Genomic DNA, 18,567 nt, shown 5'->3' with positions numbered 1-18,567 from the left:
AAAGAATAAAGGAAAGGTAAGAATGATAAATACCTGAAATTGGTCTAAAGACGTATAAGACTAACTAGTTTAGCAAAAAGAATGCCCTGCATGGACTAAACTTGGTTTTCAGAGTCTAGGCATGGAAATTGAAGTTTCAAGTACAGATAATATACATAATACGCATAGTTAACATATATTCGGGGCTTACAGTGTGCCATATATTAGGCTAGGTGTTTTATATGTATCACTTCATGGGGCCTCTCAACAGCTGTTTTGCGGATTACATTGTATGTAAACCTGAAATATTATGAACTCTCAGTTAATCTACAGATTCTCATACAATAAAAACAACTCATATTAAATGTTTTCAATAAACAATTTATGATCTTGAGCATGGAGTGAATTTAAATTGTGTTCATACTATTGTCAAATGGTAGTGCCTACAGGGAAATGAGGCTCCAGCTGCCTCTGCTGTAGGCCCTTTTAGCTCGTCAATGACCTCCATCTCTCCTTTGTCATGATTATAACTCAAATAAAAGTAAAGTGTGGAGCACTTTCTGAGATACACAGGAGTATCTCATGTCACTCTTCTCATTTCTAACTTCTCTCCCTTCCCAACTTGGAGAGTTTCTATCACATCTGGGGAAGAAACAGGGAGGAAACCTTTCACATCATTCTGCATTTGTCACAAATCTAATATTTATGGCAAAATTTTTTTACTTTTTGTTCTCAAAATCCAATTTTTGTGTTTAAAATACTTTATTTCAATTTATTGTCTCTTCCATAGATTTTAGAATTTTATTTTAAAATTGAATACCTACACATTTTCCTTCCCTCATGTTTGTTTATTTGTTTGTTTGTTTGTTTTAGCATTTCAGATATAAAAACACTATGCTGAGGGGAGAAAGTATGCACTATCTTCACTGATACCTAAATGGGCAGGGAGAGAGAGGGAACAAAATAAAAATACAGAAAGGAAAAGAACGCATTTATTATGTTACAATATTATTTGGACACCTTGACTGTGTGGTATTAAAACAACCTGGGAAAGAGGTCAAATAGCACTGAGGCATCAGCTAATATTCCAACAGAAGGTCTTCTATTCTTACATATGACCTGAATTAGCTCTATCAAAAAGACAGAAAAAATGTATACTCTAAACAAAGATATCCCAGAAAGATATATACATACATTTTGGCATAGATATTGAATTAGGTGGCTGAATGAAATTGTCCAGGTCTTTCTGTGAAAAGTTGTCAATCAATAGAAGATTATGTTGGAAGAATTCATAAGGGTCAATGATTTCTGAAGAAAAAATTCACTACAAATTCCACTCAAGCAGGAAAGCGAGGAGGCTCTAGAAGGAGCAATATGATGAAGTGGAACAAGGAGCAGATCTAAGCCATATATCAAGGTCAAGACAAAGACCTAGAATTTGAATCATTTGTCTTCTTTCTTGTAAAGATTAATTACCTGAAACAGGAAACAGCATGAGATTGATGAATCTTCTGCTCCTGTTTCAAGGTCAACCCGTCCTCCAATTTGCCCATAATTTTTCAAACACATAGATCCTGGGTGCCAATCCTCCACCCTTGGCTTTACTACCTGAAGGAACATCATTTCATTTCCATTACATCTAATTCTTACCTTCCCATTTTCTAAGCCATGACTCATGTGGTCGTTCAGTGTCTGGAGGCACCATCTCTGCACAGGCTTCGGATGATTAGGACGGGGCCCGTCACAATGCCCATGAGGCCCATGGCCAACCCCAAGGCACAGACCACAGTCTCTGTCAGCTCTGACATAGGGGTTGGGATCTCAGGCTCTGAGAAAAAAGACACCTATAGAGTTAAAGGACACTGTATGTAGGGCATCTATATTTAGAGAATTGTGTGTGTGTTTGGAAATGGACAAGACACCTGGACATTGAGAGAAGAGTAAAGTGAATTAGAAATTTTTGCAATTGTGGGAAAAAGAGTTGTGATTCTGGGGATTAAGAGCTATAAAGCAAGATGATGTGGACTTGGGATTGAATCAGAGAGTTTGCAAACAATGATGGGATTTATACATACCCCAGTGTTTGAGGAGCGGTTCTTCCAGGCCCCAGTGCTCCACCCTACAGTCATAGAAATCATCAGTGGAGGGAAGAAAAGTGAGGTAACTGAGCTTGAAGAAAGAATGGTCACTCTTGGGGTAGAAGGTTGTCTCAGCAACTCCTTCTACAACTGAACGTCCATTATAAAACCAGGTAACGTTGATCACAGGAGGAAATATATTGTCCACTAGGCAGATGAGGGTGTTGGGAATATCGATGATCACAGAAGATTTGGGAAACACAACCACTTCAGGAATTTCTACAATGAAGACAAAACACCGATTTGAATTTCTGATGACTATGCATTGAGTTTCTTAATCACTTTGGGAAATCCCTCCCATTCACACAATTCCCTGGCTGTTAGTGATATATTCCCTGTTTCCTTCCAGACACATTTTACAGTAAGCAACAGCCTCCTTCCAATTTTTTCACCTATTTCTTATATCATTTATGTCACTTTTTTTTTTTCCAGGCAGCCTTGTCCAAAACTTCTACCTTGACTTTTCCATTTTCTGAATGAAGAAATTTAATGTTATCTATGGTGACTTTAGAAGGGGTACTGGTATTTTTATCTGGAGATTTTGAACTGTCCTCTCTTCTGAACTTTCCTCTGCTTTTAAATTACTATGAAGCCTAGAACAATTTCCTCTCTTTGGGAATCCACAGGGCATGATGTGAGTGAGTGTGTCTTAGGCTAAGAGTTTGGGAATATCTTCTTACAGGAGTATCTCATGGAATCTAGGGGAGGGATATTTAAAGATTAAGTAGATATGATGGAGACTGAATATCTACTGGGAAATGAAATAGGAAGGTGAAAGAATTTATATTATACTAGGAAGAGTAGCTATTCTGGGGAAGAAAGAAATGAGACCTAAAATGTGTGGTAGATGCAGCAAAGAGAGACAAACTTGTGGACACTCACCATTCATGGCAGGTGTAAAGTTGGAATTTTTTATCAAGATATCCAAATTTCTTTTTGCCACAACAATGTTTCTCAGGGCACTTTGAGTTTCAAACTTGGTAAAATTGCAAAATTCAGGTAGTCGCCACACAGTTTCCATTTTTTCCAGGTCTACGTAGAAGAGCTCATCTCCATCGAATTCATATGTGAACTGGCCAAAGGCGCCATATGTTTGGTAGACATTTGTGCCATAAGTACCCACGTGGTCGGCTGAGGAGTGACCATTCCAGAGCAGGAAGGTAATGGGATGTTAAGGATATAGATAGAGGGGAAAATCTTTATTAAACACGAAGTCATAAGAAACCGTGTTCCATATACTGTATGTATATATTTGGCATGTCAGTCTTCATTTTTGTGTTTTCTATATTAGGGCAATTGAAAGGAAAAATTCAAAAATTATTTCTTAAAAATTGTTTTTATGTACGTATATTATCTTTCCCATGATAATGTATACTCCAGGAGGCATTGGGATGTTATATCTTGTTCAAATATGTATCTCAGGTACCTAAGAGAGTCATGGTATATAGTAAGAATTCAATAATATTTGAAATTATAAAACAACCACCATAGAGAACCACCTGAAGTCTAACAGAATTTCTATAACTGAGGATATAAAGAAGAAGCTACATTGAGACTGGTAGGAGGAGTGAAGAGGTGAAACAGGCTGGTCCCACACCCACGTGTGGTGGTTAAGAATCAGGAGGGTTATCTTGGCCGCAGAGATTCCCCCTGTGGAGTGAACGATCCCAGCTGCATACTGGGTGCCCCAGCCCAGAGCATGACTGCCAGGAAAAAAAGTCCCCACAATATCTGTTGTGAATATCAGTGGAGACTCCATGATGTAGGTGAGATGAAAGGCTGCTGTAGACCCAGGCATTTTCTTAAAGGACCAAAGTACAGACTCACATATACTTGCTCACGTATAATTGTGTAAACTCCAATGAAGGGACAGCATGTCGAAAAGCACAGGGACATATGGAAGGAACTGAAATGACTGGTTTTAGGGTGAGGGCTGAAGAGGCAGCTCTCTCCTGGGCAAGAGTGAGCCCTCTCAAAGGCAGCTGGCAGGCACAAGCAGAAGTGCTGGCAGCCTTCATCGTTCTTTTGTTAAGCCCTTCCCCCACCAAGCCTCAAATGCAGCTGGCAGGCACAGGCAAGCACCAAGTCTGAGTTTTATCAACCTCGCTAACACTGTTCACCCCACCCTGGTGATTCCCTGAAACCTCACCCACGCGACTTGTGCACTGGCTTGAACCTATTTTGGCGGCTGTTCCTCACAAGCAGCTGGACTTTGCCAGCAATGTAGACTTTTCTAAAATCTCTCAAAGGTCCACAAACCCCAAACAAACAGTGGCTGGCCTGAGCATGTCCTACAGTTCTTTTAAGTGGCCATAAACCTGGCATTGGTGTAGCCAGTCTCAGGTGACAGCATAGCCTACAAACCACAGATTACTTTGTAGTTCCTACCAAGTGGCCTGAAGTTAGGCATAAGCCACAGCTGACTTTGACCTGCACCAGAGCAAAGAGGCCCCAGAGTTAACACACCTGGTGGCCAGCTTCAGATCACACCAGAGCACCAGTCCAAAACAGTGGACTTGTCAGGCACCAGAATCACATGCATCCCCTGTAGTCATAGCCAGTCCTCACAGCCAGTCCTCACAGCCAGTCAGCTTAAGGCTCAATTTCACTTACTGACATTCCAAAAGGAATCAACACTCAACTATAATAGGAAGGCACATGCAAACCACACTAGGGGACAAGGGAGAATGTTTTATTGGGCCCCACAGGAAACCTACTACATAAGGCTAACCTGCTAAGAATGGGAGACATAGCGGATTTACCTAATACATAGAAACAAATACAGAGATGCAGCCAAAATGGGGAGACAAATAAATAAGTCTCAAATGAAAGAACAGGACAAAATTCCAGAGAAAGAACAAAGCAAAATGGAGGCAAGCAACCTATAATACATAGAGTTTGAAACACTGGTTATGAGGATACTCAGTGGATTTGGGAAAATAAAAAATTACTCACTGAGAGCTTAGACAAAGAGATAGAAACCACAAAAAAATAGTCCAAAATGAAGAATACAAAAACTGAGATAAGGAATACCTTAGATGGAATTAACCGCAGATTAGATGAAGCAGAGGACTGAATCAGCAATTTGGAAGAGAAGGCAGTGGAAAACACTCATTTGGAACAGCAAAGAATAAAAAGAATTTAAGACATCGAGGATAGTTTAAGGACCTTTGTGACAATATCAAGCATAAGAACATTTGACTCATAGAAAAACCAGAAGGAGAAGAAAGAAAACAAAGAATTGAAAACCTATTTGAAAAAATAATGATGGAAAACTTTCCTAACCCAATGAAGGAAATAGATATACAAGTCCAGGAAGCTCAGAGACTTCCAAAGAGGGTTGCACCAAAACACTTAATAATTAAAAGCCAAAGTTTTAAGACAAAGAGAACATCTTAAAAGTAGAAGAGAAAAGTAGTTACCTATAAAGGAGCTTCCATAAGACTATTAGCTGCTTTCTTAACAGAAACTTTGCAGGCCTAAAGTAATTGGAAGAAAATCTTCAAAGTGATGAAAATAAGAACTTATAACCAAAATTATTCTATCCAGCCAAGCTATCATTTGGAATGGAAAGACAGATAAAGAGCTTCCCAGACAAGAAAAGCTAAAGGAGTTCATCACTACCAAACCGGTATCACAGGAAATGTTAGAGAGACTTCTTTAAGAAGAAGAAAAGATCCAAAATATGAAAATAAAATTGCAATAACTACATACCTATCAATAATCACTTTAAATGTAAATGTATTAAATTCTCCAATCAAAAGACATAGGGTAGTTGAATGGATAATAAAACAAGACCCTTACATTTGTGGTCTGCAAGAGACTTACTTCATATCAAAAGACACACACAGAAGGAAAGTAAGAAAATGAAAAAGAATTTTGTTCAAATGAAGGGAAATAAACAAAAAATGAAGGCAATATTTATATCAGACAAAATAGACTTTAAAACAAAGGCCATAATAAGAAAGATGTTTCATAATGATAAAGGAATCAATTCAACAAAAGGATATGTCATAAACATTTACTCACCCATGTAGGAGTATCTAAAAATATAAAGCAAATATTTATGGACATAAATATTTCAAGCACATGAAGAACAATTTCCATGATAAACTACATAATAGACTACAAAACAGGTCTCAATAAATTTAAAAAGACTGAAATCATATCAAGCATCTTCTCCGATCACAATAATATGAATCTAGAAATTAATTACAAGAAGAAAACCGAAAAGCACACAACCACATGGAGACTGAATAACATACTACTAAACAATAAATAGGTTAACAAAAAGATCAAGGGAGAAATAAAAATACCTTGAGACAAATAAAAATAAAAATACAATGACCTAAAAATCTATGAGACACAGCCAAAGTTGTTATAAGAGGGAAATTCAGAGCAATACAGGCCTACCTCAAGAAAAATCTCAAATAACCAGTCTAACCTTACATCTAAAAGAACTATGAAAACAAGAAAAACAAAGCCCAAAGTGAGTATAAAAAAGGAAACAGTAAAGATCAGAGTGGAAGTAAACAAAACAGAATCTGAAAAAACAGTGCAAAAGATCAATTAAACCAAGAGCTGGTACTTTGAAAAGATAAACAAAACAGATAAACCTTTAACAAGACTTATCCAAAAAAAAGAGAGAAGACTCAAATTAAAAAAAATCAGAAATGAAGGAGAAGGACAATCAGCACCACAGACATAAAAAGATTATAAGAAAATATTATAAACAATTATATGCCAACAAATTGGACAATATGAAAGAAATGGATAAATTCCTAAAAACACACTGTTTTCCAACACTGAACCAAGATGAAACAGAAAATTTGAACAGACCAATAACTAGTAATAAAATCAAATCAGTAATAAAAAAAATCCAGCAAACAAAAGTCCTGGACCAGATTGCTTCATGAATAAATTTCACCAAACATTCAAAGAAGAATTAACACCTATTCTTCTCAAACTATTCCGAAAAATTCAAGAGGAGGGAAGGATCCAAGCTTATTTTACAAGGCCGCCATTTTCCTAATTACCGAACCAGACAAAGACATTACGAAAAAAAGAAAATTACAGGCCAACATTCCTAATGAACATAGATGCAAAAATCTTCAACAAAATATTAGCAAATCAAATTCAGCAAGACATTAAATAGATCCTACACCATGATCAAGTATATTTGGAAATCAATTAACATGATAGACCACATCAACAAAATGAAACATATAAAATATGTGATCATATCAATAGATACAGAAAAAACATTTGACAAAATCCAACATCTATTTATGATTAAAAAAAACTTTAAGCAAAGTGAGAATAGAGGGTTCAATGCTTTTCCCCATTGAACATAAATGTTAGCTGCATGTTTGTCATATATGGCCTCAACATAATAAAGGCCATATATGACAAACATGCAGCTAACATTTATGTTCAATGGGGAAAAGCATTTTCCTTAAGGTCAAGAACAAGACAAAGATGTCCACCTTTACCATTTCTATTTAACATAGTATTGGAACTCCTAGCCACAGCAATCAGACTAGAAAAAGAAATAAGAGACATCCATATTGGAAAGGAAGAAGTGAAACTGTCATTATTCGCAGATGACATGATGCTATAGAGAGAGAACCCTAAGCATTCTACCAAAAACTATCAACACTTATAAATGATTTTAGTAAAGTAGTAAAGATACAAAGTTAATATTCAGAAATCGGTTACATTTCTATACAACAATAACGAACTATCAGAAAAAGAAATTAACAAAACGATCTAATTTAAAATTACATCAAAAAATACTCAGGAACGAATTTAACCAAGGAGATAAAAGATCTGTATTCAGAAAATTGTAAGACATTGAAGAAAAAAATTGAAGATGCAAATAATTGAAGTCTATACTACCCTAATAGATACAAAGAATTAAAATCATTAAAATGTCCATACTACTCAAAGTAATGTATAGATTCAATGCAATATACCAATGGCATCAAAATACCAATGGCATTTTTCACAGAACTAGAACAAATTAATCTCATATTTATATGGAACCACAAAAGATCCTAAAAAGTAAAAGCAATCTTGAGAAAGAGCAAAGATGGATGTGTCATGTTACCTGATATCAAAATTTACTACGAGGTTATAATAATCAAAACAGTATGGTCCTTTTATAGAAACAGAGACAGATTAATGGAACAAAATAGAGAGCCCAGAAACAAACCTATATGATCAATCAATCTGTGACAAAGGAGTGAAGAATATTCAATGGGGGTAAAGACACTCTCTTCAACAAATAGTGTTAGGAGAAATAGACAGATACATGCAAAAATGAAACTATATTACTTTCTTACACAATATACAAGAATAAACTCAAAACAGATTAAAAACTTAAATGTATGACCAAAAATCATAAAACTTAAAGAAAAAACAGACAGTAAACGCTTTGACATTGCTCTTAGTAATTTATTTCTTTTTTTGGATATGTCTCCTGAAGGCATGGGAAACAAAAGAAAAAAATAAAGAAATGAGATTATATCAAACTAAAGAGTCTTTGTATAGTAAAGAAAACTATCAGCAAAATGAAAAGACAAGCTACTGCATGGGAGAAGACATTTGCCAATGATATATCTGGTAAGCAGTTAATATCCAAAATTAATAAAGAACTCAAACAATTTAACAGCAAAAGAACAAACAATCCAATTAAAAAATGAGATGAAGAACTGGATGGACATTTTGTCAAAAAGGACATATGGAAGGCCAACAAACATATGAAAAGTTACTCAATGTTATTAATCATTGGAGAAATGCAAATTAAAACCACAATGGGATATCACCTCATACCTGTCAGAATGGCCATCATCAATAAATCAACAACAGGAGTTTGCAAAAATGTCAAGAGAAGGGAACCCTCATGTGCTGCTGATGAGATTTCAAATTTGTGCAAAAATGGTATGGAGGTTCCTCAAAAAGTTAAAAATATAACTACCTTATGACCCAGCAATTCTACTGCTGGGTATTTATCTGAAGAATTCCAAAACAGTAATTTAAAATGACATGTGTACCCCTATGTTCATTGCAGCATTATTTACAATAGCCAAGACATGGAAGCAATCTAAGTGCCCATCAATAGATGATTGGATAAGAAATTGTGGTATATATACACAATATACTTGACTATAAAAAAGAATGAAATTTTACCATTAGTGACGACATGGTTGGATCTGGAAGGTATTATGCTAAGTGAAATAAGTCAGACAGAGAAAGACAAATACCATGTAATTCACTGAGTTATGAAATCTAAAGAAAAAAATAAACAAACAAAACAGAAATAGACCCATAGATACAGGGAACAAGCTGATGATTACCAGATAGAAAGAGAGTTGGGGGGAGGGGGTAAAAAAGGTGATGGGATTAAGAAGTACAAATTTGTATTTATAAAATAGTCATGAGGATGTAAAATAAAGCATAGGGAATATAGTCAGCAATATGATAATAACTATGTATAGTGTCAGGTGAGTACTAGACTAGTTAGGGGGATCACTTTGTAAATTATATAAATGCCTAACCACTGTGCCGCACACCTGAAACTAATATAAAATAATATTAAATATCAACCCGAGGGTCCACCAATCAATGAATGGATAAAGAAGAGATGTTACATATATACAATGAAATATTACTCAGCCATAAAGAAAGAAAATCTTGCCACCTTCAACAACATGGATGGACCCAAAGATTATAGTGCTGAGCACAGTAAATCAGACAGAGAAGGAAAAATGCCAAAATAAACAAAACAGAAACAAACTCATAGAAACAGAATATTTTGATGGTTTTCAGGTGGGAGGGGGTTTGGGAGTTGGGTGAAAAAGAAAGGGATTAAGGAGTACAAATTGGTAGTTACAAAATAGTCATGGGGATGTAAAGTACAGCATAAGGAATATAGTTGACAATATTGTAATAATTATGTATGGTGTCAGATGGATACCAGATTTATCAGGGTAATCACTTCGTAAGTTATATAATGTCTAATCATTATGTTGTACACCTGAAACTAATATAATATTGTATGCCAACTGTAATTGAAAAATAAAAAATTATTTAAAAATGCAAAGATCTGAAATAAACATGGTAAAAAGGGAAAAAATTTGAATGTCAACTGTAATTGAAAAATAAAAAATAATTCAGTAATATTTATTAAATAAATAAATAAATTTAATTCTTAAGTTTATCTCTAATCACTTAATATCCCTATACTCTGTCTTACGTTTTCATAGCATTTCTATCATTCTAACACACTTCGGAATTTACTTACCTGTTAATACTTTTTATTAATTATCTGTCTCTTATTACAAGAACATGAGTTCTTCATGGATAAAACCTTGAATTATGCTAAACACCTAGAAGGTCTTCATACTTTCCCAAATATCTGTTGAAATAGTGAATTATGTTTGGAAAATGTTTTGAAGATTCCATTGTACTCTATTTCTCTTCTATTTTCCATTGCTTGTTTTTTTGCTTTGGGTTTCAATAACTGTTGTCACTGCCCACAACACAGTAGAACAAAGGTCTGAACAGTAGACTGAAATGTAGTAAAATGAGCCATTGTGGAGGGAATGCTTCAAAATGATGGAGGCTCTGTTCATCCCTCTGGCGACCAAATCAAAGACATGACGGAAACAAAGAGCAGCAGCAAAGAAAAATCTCCTGAGATATAGATGAATGAGCCATATGACTAGGGAGAAATCCAATGGCAGAAGGTAGGACAGATCAAGGATGTGGGGTGACCTGTTCCGAGCAGCTGAGTCAGATGGAGGCTGCAGCATTGGCAGCGGCAGAAGCCGCTTAAAGGGGCTGTGTCCGCAAGTGGATTTTCACAGTGAGGGACCTCCTCACTCTGAGTACAAATGCCCGATCGGCTCCACATAGCGAGCACGAGGGACTTACAGGGAGATATTGTTGGAGAGGCCAGCGGTATCCATTGTTCCCTGCTGAGTCCTTTCCCCCCTCAGTGTGTGGACACAGCGCTGGCATAGCTGTGATGTCATCAAATTGGATAACAGAAGTCACTCTTCCCAGAGGATTCTCTGAAACCCCACCTCCCCCAACCTGGGCCCCACCCAAGCCATATCCAAGTATATTCTCAGCGAGTCAGATGCACCTTGCTGAGCAGCGCCTAGACTCACACTGGACGCATCTGGTTTTGCTTTCTAGTGTGGCCTTTTGAGGCAACTATAAGCACAGCATCTGTGGATTGCTTGCTGAATCTTAACAGGTGGCCCCAGAGAGGTAGAGGCTTGGGCTAAGTTTGGCCTGCAGCTGAATCTCTCTCAGGACTGTGCCACTGGACACCTACTCCACAAATCCACACTAATAAGACTGGAGACTTAGGAGCTTTGCTTAGTGCATAGAAACAGACATGGAAAGACAGCCAAAATGGGAAGACAAAGAAGTAGAAACCATATGACAGAACAGAACAGAGATCCAGATATAATGGAGTCAAGTAATCTAACAGATGCAGAGTTCAAAACACTGGTTATAAAGATGCTCAATGAACTTTTGGGAATTAGAGATAAATTCAGTGAGAACTTTAACAAAGAGATAGAAAACATAAAAATGGAAGTGGAAATTAGAAAAGGGAACCAGTCTGAAATGGAGAATGCATTATCTGAGATGAGAAGACTATTAAATGGAATAAACAAAGGAATAAACAAAGCGAATAAAGAAGAGGATCTCATGCCCTATCTGGAGACAGGAATCAGGACACTCAAACAGAATGGTAAGAAAAAAAAAGGTCAAGAATACAAAGATGATTTAAGGAAGATATGAGACACTATTAAGTTTCCAAATATTCGTCTGATTGGTGTAAGTGAAGAAAATCAAGATGTTGCACATCTGTTTGAAGGAATAATGATGGAAAACTTCCCTCACCTGGTGAAGGAAATGGACATAAAACCCCAGGAAGCTCAGAGAATTCCAAAAATCAGGGATCCCAAGAGGCCCACACCAAGACACATCATAATTAAAATAACAAAGTTTAAATACAAAGAAAAAAATTTTAAAATAGCAAGAGAAAAACAAATAATTACATATAAGGGAACACCCATAGACTGGCAGCTGATTTCTCAAGAGTGACTATGCAGGACAGAAGGGTTTGGCAAAAAATAGTCAAAAGAATGAAGACCCAGGATATACAACAAGAATAATTTCCCAGACAAAAATAACCTAAAGGAATTTATTACCACCAAGCCAGAATTACAGGAAATGTTGGAGGGACTTCTTTAAAAAGAAAAAACATGTATCAAAACAGGAATAAAGAATGGTAACAACTACATTCCTATCAATAAGTACCTTAAAGGGAAAAGAATTAAGTGCTCCAAACAAGGGATAAAGTGGCTAAAAAGATAAGAAAACAAGAGAAGATTGGATTAAATGTGGTGGCATGAGACGTTCCCAGATCTCTTTCCTTGAAACAACAGTAAACTCAACAAAAACTCAACAAAAAAACTCAAAAACTCAACAAAAAAAACACCTAAACTGCACACCAGCATGTCTGAGTGTGGGATCTGTGCATAAGAGCTACCACAGGTCAGAACCCCAGGGTGTTGGGCAGTGGACTGGGAGTAATAAAGAAGCTGTCTCCTGCAGCCACCGGAGCGCCTTACAGGAGGAGGGGGAGAGGAGAAGGAACACAAGTTCCTATGGTTAGTTCCCTGAATAGCCATGCTGTGGAAAGCTGTGAGCTGTGGCTGGCCATTGCAGGGCCCAGTTACCAGAGCAGAAATTAGAGAAGCAGGATGGGACCGCAGAGGAACAACAATTGATTTTTGCTGGCAGCAGTTGCAAAACCAAGGCTGAGCTTCAGCCCACAACCTCCAACCCAGAGGGCCCCTTCCCCCATACCCTAAAAACCGATCACCGAGGAGCCCCAGGGGAATCTGAGCAAATGCTGCTGAGATTGTAGTTGACACTGACAGGGACTAAAACCGAGGGTAGTGAACATGATTAAATATCTAAAAAACATTTAAAAAGCATTATTAAGACTTTATATAAAGCCTGGATACAAGAGGCTTAGACCCCACCTACTGGAAACCAAAAGAAAAGTGCCTTCTTTGCAGCAGGCTAATAAGAGATCTTTATATAATAAATTTTCTTTCTGGAAAAACGGCAGAATATACTTTCATTAATGCCCAGGCAGAGAAATAGTCCATTAAACACCATGAACAACCAAGGTGACAAGCCATCTCAGAAATAAGAGAAAAATCTCCAGAAAGTGAGCTTACAGACATAGAAATATGTGACTTAAACAGCAGAGAATTCAGGATGGTATGTCTGAAAAAACTCAGTGAGTTCCGAAACGAGTCATTATCACCAATTTCAGAAATTGCAAAAACAACAAGATGAGCAGAGCAAGGAGATTGAAACCCTCAAAAAGAACCATATGGAACCTCTGGAGATCAAAAACACAATGCAAGAGATGAAAAATGAAATAGCAAGCTTGGGAAATAGAGTCGATTAAATGGAGAAACAGATCAGTGATATTGAAGACAAAAGTCTAGAAATAAATCAGAAGGAAGAGGAGAGAAACCAAAGAATAAAAAATAATGAAAGAGAAATACAAAAACTAGCTGATACCATCAGGAGAGGATACCTAAGAAAAATGGGCATTACTGAAGGCAAGGAAAAGGAGCAGGGACTAGAAAGCATTTTCAACAAATAGTGGATGAGAATTTCCCAAATCTAAGGAATGAGCTGGAGCTTGGAATTCAAGAAGTCAACAGAACACCCAATTATCTCAACCCGAAAAGGCCTTCACCAAGACACATTGTATTAAAGTTATCAAAAATCAATGAAAAGATAGAATTCTCAGGGCAGCCAGGGAGAAGAAAATGGTAATGTATAAAGGAAAACCCATTAGATTATCATTGGACTTCTCAGCACAGACCTTACAAGCCAGAAAGGAATGGAATCAAATATTTAAACTATTAAGTGAAAAGAACTACCAGCCTAGAATAATGTATCCATCTAAGCTCTCCTTTAGATATGAAGGAGAAATTAAGACCTTTTCAGACATACAAAAATTGAGGGAATTCTCCGCTACGATGCCTGCACTACAGAAAATTCGTAAAGAGTTCAGCTCCCTAAAACAAATTAACAACAACAAAAAATACATAATTAAGAGTAAAATGACTATCAGGCAAATTGAAGCAGAGAGGTGCAACCCTTACTAAGAACAGGGTATTATAGCTTAAATAATAAGAAGAGAATTGCTATAGCAAGATAGTAATGAACATTCAGCATACATAGAAACAAAATGAGATAACAATGACTGAAAAAGGGAGGATTCAAAGATTTTAATTCACAGAGGGGAAAGGAGATAAGGCACACACAGAAGAAAATGGACGACTGTTGTCTATCACCATACACGAAAATTAACTCAAAATGGATTAAGGACCTTAATATAAAACCTGAAACAATAAAATGCATAGAAGAAAACATAGGAACTAAACTCAAGGACCTTGGACTTAAACAGGATTTTATGAATTTGACCTCAAAGGCAAAGAAAGTAAAAGCAAATATAAATAAATGGGACCACACCAAACTAAAAAAAGCTTCTGCTCAGCAAAAGAAACCGTCAACAAGGTAAAGAGACAATCATCCAAATGGCAAAATATATGTGCAAACAACACCTCTGATAAGGGCCTAATATCCAAAATATATGAAAAACTCATACTACTGAATAACAATGAAAAAAAATAATCCAATCAAAAAATGGGCAAAGGACCTGAACAGACACTCTCCCTAGAAGATATACAAATGGTCAACAAATATATGAAAAGATACTCAATGTCACTAGCTATTAAAGAAATGCAAATTAAACCACAATGAGATACCACCTCACACCTCTTAGACTAGCTATAATCAACAGGACAAGTAATAACAAATGTTGGAGAGGATGCAGAGAAATAGGAACCCTCATACACTGCTGGTGGGACTGCAAATTGGTACAGCCACTATGGAAAACAGTATGGAGGTTCCTCAAAAAACTAAGAATTGATCTACCATATGATCCAGCAATCCTTCTACTGGGTATTTATCCCAAAGACTTGAAAACCCATATCTGAAAAGATATTTGTACATCAATGTTCACAGCAGCACTATTCCCAGTGGCCAGGACATGGAAGCAACCGAAGTGTCCTACGATAGATGATTGGCTAAAGAAGCTGTGGTCCATATACCATGGAATATTACTCAGCCATAAGAAGGGATGAAATACCGCCATTTGAAACAACATGGATGGACCTTGAAATAATCATACTAAGCGAAATAACCCAGACAGAAAAGATTGAAAATCACATGATATCACATGTGTGGGATATAAACCTAAAAGCAACAAGTGAACAGGACAAACAGAGACTCACAGACATGGACAATGGACTAGTGGTTACCAAAGGGGAGGAGAGTGGGGGTGGGGGGAGAGGGAATAATAAAAATATAAAATGTTAAAAAAATTATGTATATATAGTATAAAAAATAAACCGCCATTAAAAAAAGATAAGAAAACAAGACTGCTACATATGAAAAGGAATGAAATGATGAGTGTAGAGGTATTTAAGTCAGACAGAGAAAGATAACATTATACGATTTCACTTATATGTGGAATTTAAGGAATAAAGAGAACAAACTAATCAAAAACAGACTCACAAATATAGTGGACAATTTGGTGATGGACAGAGAAGAGGGCCTGAGAGAATGGGAGAAGGGTTAAAGAAGTACAAATTAGTAGCTGATGGATGGGCACAGGGATGAGAAGCATGGCATAAGGAATGCAATTAGCATTAATACATTGGCTAAGTGGAGGGTCAGGGGAGGAAGGGGGAAATTGGGGGATCACTTTACTAGCTATCTAGATTTCTAACCAATGTACTGTATACTTGAAACTAATTAAAATTAAAAAAAAAAGAAATTGTTGTGGAAAGGAAATGAAAAAGCAGAGAGAGCTAAAGAACCACATAATTAATCTGGTTTTATCCTCTTTAGAGCTTTACGGGTTGGAGATGGTAGGACTGGTAGTTTAGGTTGACGAGCTGAGGCTAACTTATTTTTAAGTTCCTAGGTTTTTCATCACACACAATCCCAACTTTCTGAAACAAAACAAACAAATAAACATGATGTTACACTTATAATAATCATGCTATATTTGGACATTTATATAGTTCTTTGTTGTTTTAAAATATTCCTCTGCATATTTATTTAATTTGATTATGTGTTTCTTAGAACAAATCTATCAATTATTTTTACGTACAAGGAATCTGAAGATCAAAGTAGTGAATTGACTCGCTCAATGTCATTTAACTAATTAATTTTATTTTTCTTATAGCAATGATCATCAATAAAAATTTCCTTTTTACCTCTCAAGCCCAAACCTGGAAAATATAAATTACAATGGAAACAAAAATATGACATTCTACTTTATATGTGGCACCAGAAATTTATAGCACTGATTATTCCGAGAAATCAATTAGATAAAATAAAATAAGTAATAGCTTTGAAAAAGAATTTAGAGTAGGTTAGGAGTAGTAGGCTCATAAATTGCTGTTAAAGAGAAGCAATATATATGGGGAAATATATCTAATATTAGGAGTTATCATCAATTAATGTTATAACAACCTTCAGAATGTATTAGCTGGTTTTGGTATTAGAAAGAGAATAAGGCCCTTTGTGAACACAGCCATGACACAAAGAGATCCTGAAATTAAGTTTAATCTATGAACTAATCATATTTTGGGTTGGAGTTTTGGTTTTTGGGAGGGAAAATAAGCATAAACATTCACATTGAGGGGAACTGGGGTTTCATAGATCATTGTCTCAGTTAACTCATTGACTGTTTTTTCAATTCTTTTTCACAATTCCAGATCCACGTCCCTCAACCCTGAACTCACCCACAATGTCTTCACCTCCACAGGGGCTCATCATGGTGGTCAGGGTGAGGGCCTGTAGAATCAGAGCTTTCTTTATGGTCATCCTCCTCCAAGGGTCTCCTCGGAAGTGGCTTTTCTTAGTGGAGCAGTGATGAGAACGGTACAAAGAAATGATCTAAAGGGAACTAGTGCAAGAAACTATTTAGAAGGAGCTTAAACCTAACCTTCAGCCCATCAGAGGAATTCCCTGAACTGACACATCAGTTGCCAGTTGAAGCATTTTTATAAAGAGATCTGGAAGGAGCCTGGAAAATTCCCTTGTTTTGAATTATCTGAGGGCTCAGATTCATAACGAAGCAGAGGGAACTTTTATCCATAGACAGAGGGAGAGGAGAGAAACAGAAATCTGTTTACTCTAACAGAACATGTATGTGAGGAGAGGTGTAGGGTTGGGGGTTGCTGGATAACCTCATGGGTAGTCACAGTACAGCATTCCTTGCATTAGTGTTAATTGTTATTGCCTCTGAGAAGTATATATTGTGCCTGCCTTACCATACCCCACTCCTCATCCCTCACATCTATGAGGTTTTAGGTGATCTGCATCCAGGAGAAACACAATAGACAAAAATTCTGATTTTAGAGAGCTTACTTTCTACATTCTGGATTAGTTTCTACATTCTGGATTAGTTCTCTTCTCAAAAAGATCTGCATTAGTAGGATTAACATATCAGTTTTTTTTCTTTCTACTTTTGTGCTTCTAATTAAGCAAGTTTTTCGCTCATTCTCAAAAGCATCATAATTTTAAACACCTGTATTTTTTTAAATGCTTAAAAATTTGTAACATCATGTAGAGGTGTAACATTATGTAGAGTTATCTATAACAGCGTGCTCTTTCCTTTATGCTGATATTCTCTGCTTTATGTGCTTTATGTGGTCTGTGTTCGGTGTTGTGTATCTTAAACTGAAGTTTGTGAACATAATACACATCCAAGAGCATTGTCTCAGTTAATTATAGACTATGAGGTCCTACATAGAGTTTCACATTTGTGTAGAGTTAGCCCTAGAATTATTGGTATAGAAATTTAAACTACTGATGATCTTATGCTTTACTATTCCCTCTGATATGTGCTTCTATGAACTTGGAGGTGTTTTCTGGTTCCATTCAGAATCTACTCTATTTACCATGGAGCCTCCAACTTTCTGTACAACAAAACAGATTTTTCCTCATATCATTTTAACCTACATTATATCTTGCAGAAATCTGTTCAGATTCTAGCAGCAGATGGAACACTCTGCTTTTAGTGACATTAAATTTCACCTATAATTACCTTTAAAAAATTCATTTTAATACAGTAAGTAGGCTGGAGTTTTAAATATATAGGATTAGAACACCATCAAACAGCAAGAGCCCAGTTTAAGAGATCAATGGGATGACATTAAAAGAATTAAAAAAAGATATTATGAAAAACCTTATGCTAATTAATTCAATAATTACATATATAATTTAGTTTTAGAATATTAGCAAATTATTAGATAAG

The 18,567-nt window shown here is 36.3% G+C and overlaps 1 protein-coding gene across 1 annotated transcript; it reads right to left on the bottom strand.

Moving 5' to 3' along the window:
* Positions 1 to 645: 645 nt before the first annotated feature.
* Positions 646 to 17,182, bottom strand: LOC107505772 (HLA class II histocompatibility antigen, DQ alpha 2 chain). Its single transcript, XM_016136090.2, has 5 exons — positions 17,051 to 17,182; positions 3,000 to 3,248; positions 2,055 to 2,336; positions 1,630 to 1,807; positions 646 to 1,455 (listed from the first exon to the last, which is right to left on the bottom strand). Exons 1-4 carry the CDS (start codon positions 17,130 to 17,132, stop codon positions 1,665 to 1,667), a joined length of 756 nt encoding a protein of 251 aa, XP_015991576.1. The 5' UTR covers positions 17,133 to 17,182; the 3' UTR covers positions 646 to 1,455; positions 1,630 to 1,664.
* Between the last annotated feature and the right edge of the window lie 1,385 nt (positions 17,183 to 18,567).

This window comes from Rousettus aegyptiacus, unplaced genomic scaffold (assembly GCF_014176215.1).
Source record: "Rousettus aegyptiacus isolate mRouAeg1 unplaced genomic scaffold, mRouAeg1.p scaffold_m13_p_1, whole genome shotgun sequence".
NCBI classification, from domain to species: Eukaryota; Metazoa; Chordata; class Mammalia; order Chiroptera; family Pteropodidae; genus Rousettus; species Rousettus aegyptiacus.
Note: the sequence above shows the minus strand (reverse complement) of the source record. Positions and strands in the feature narration are given on the sequence as shown.

What these genes read in the sequence shown, in the direction of transcription:
- LOC107505772 (XM_016136090.2), bottom strand. Translation starts at nt 17,132, where the DNA reads ATGACCATAAAGAAAGCTCTGATTCTACAGGCCCTCACCCTGACCACC. An exon ending in TGGAGGTGAAGACATTGTGG is followed by an intron (nt 3,249 to 17,050) that starts GTGAGTTCAGGG and finishes GTCACTCCTCAG; the next exon opens with CCGACCACGTGGGTACTTAT. An exon ending in CTTTACACCTGCCATGAATG is followed by an intron (nt 2,337 to 2,999) that starts GTGAGTGTCCAC and finishes TCTTCATTGTAG; the next exon opens with AAATTCCTGAAGTGGTTGTG.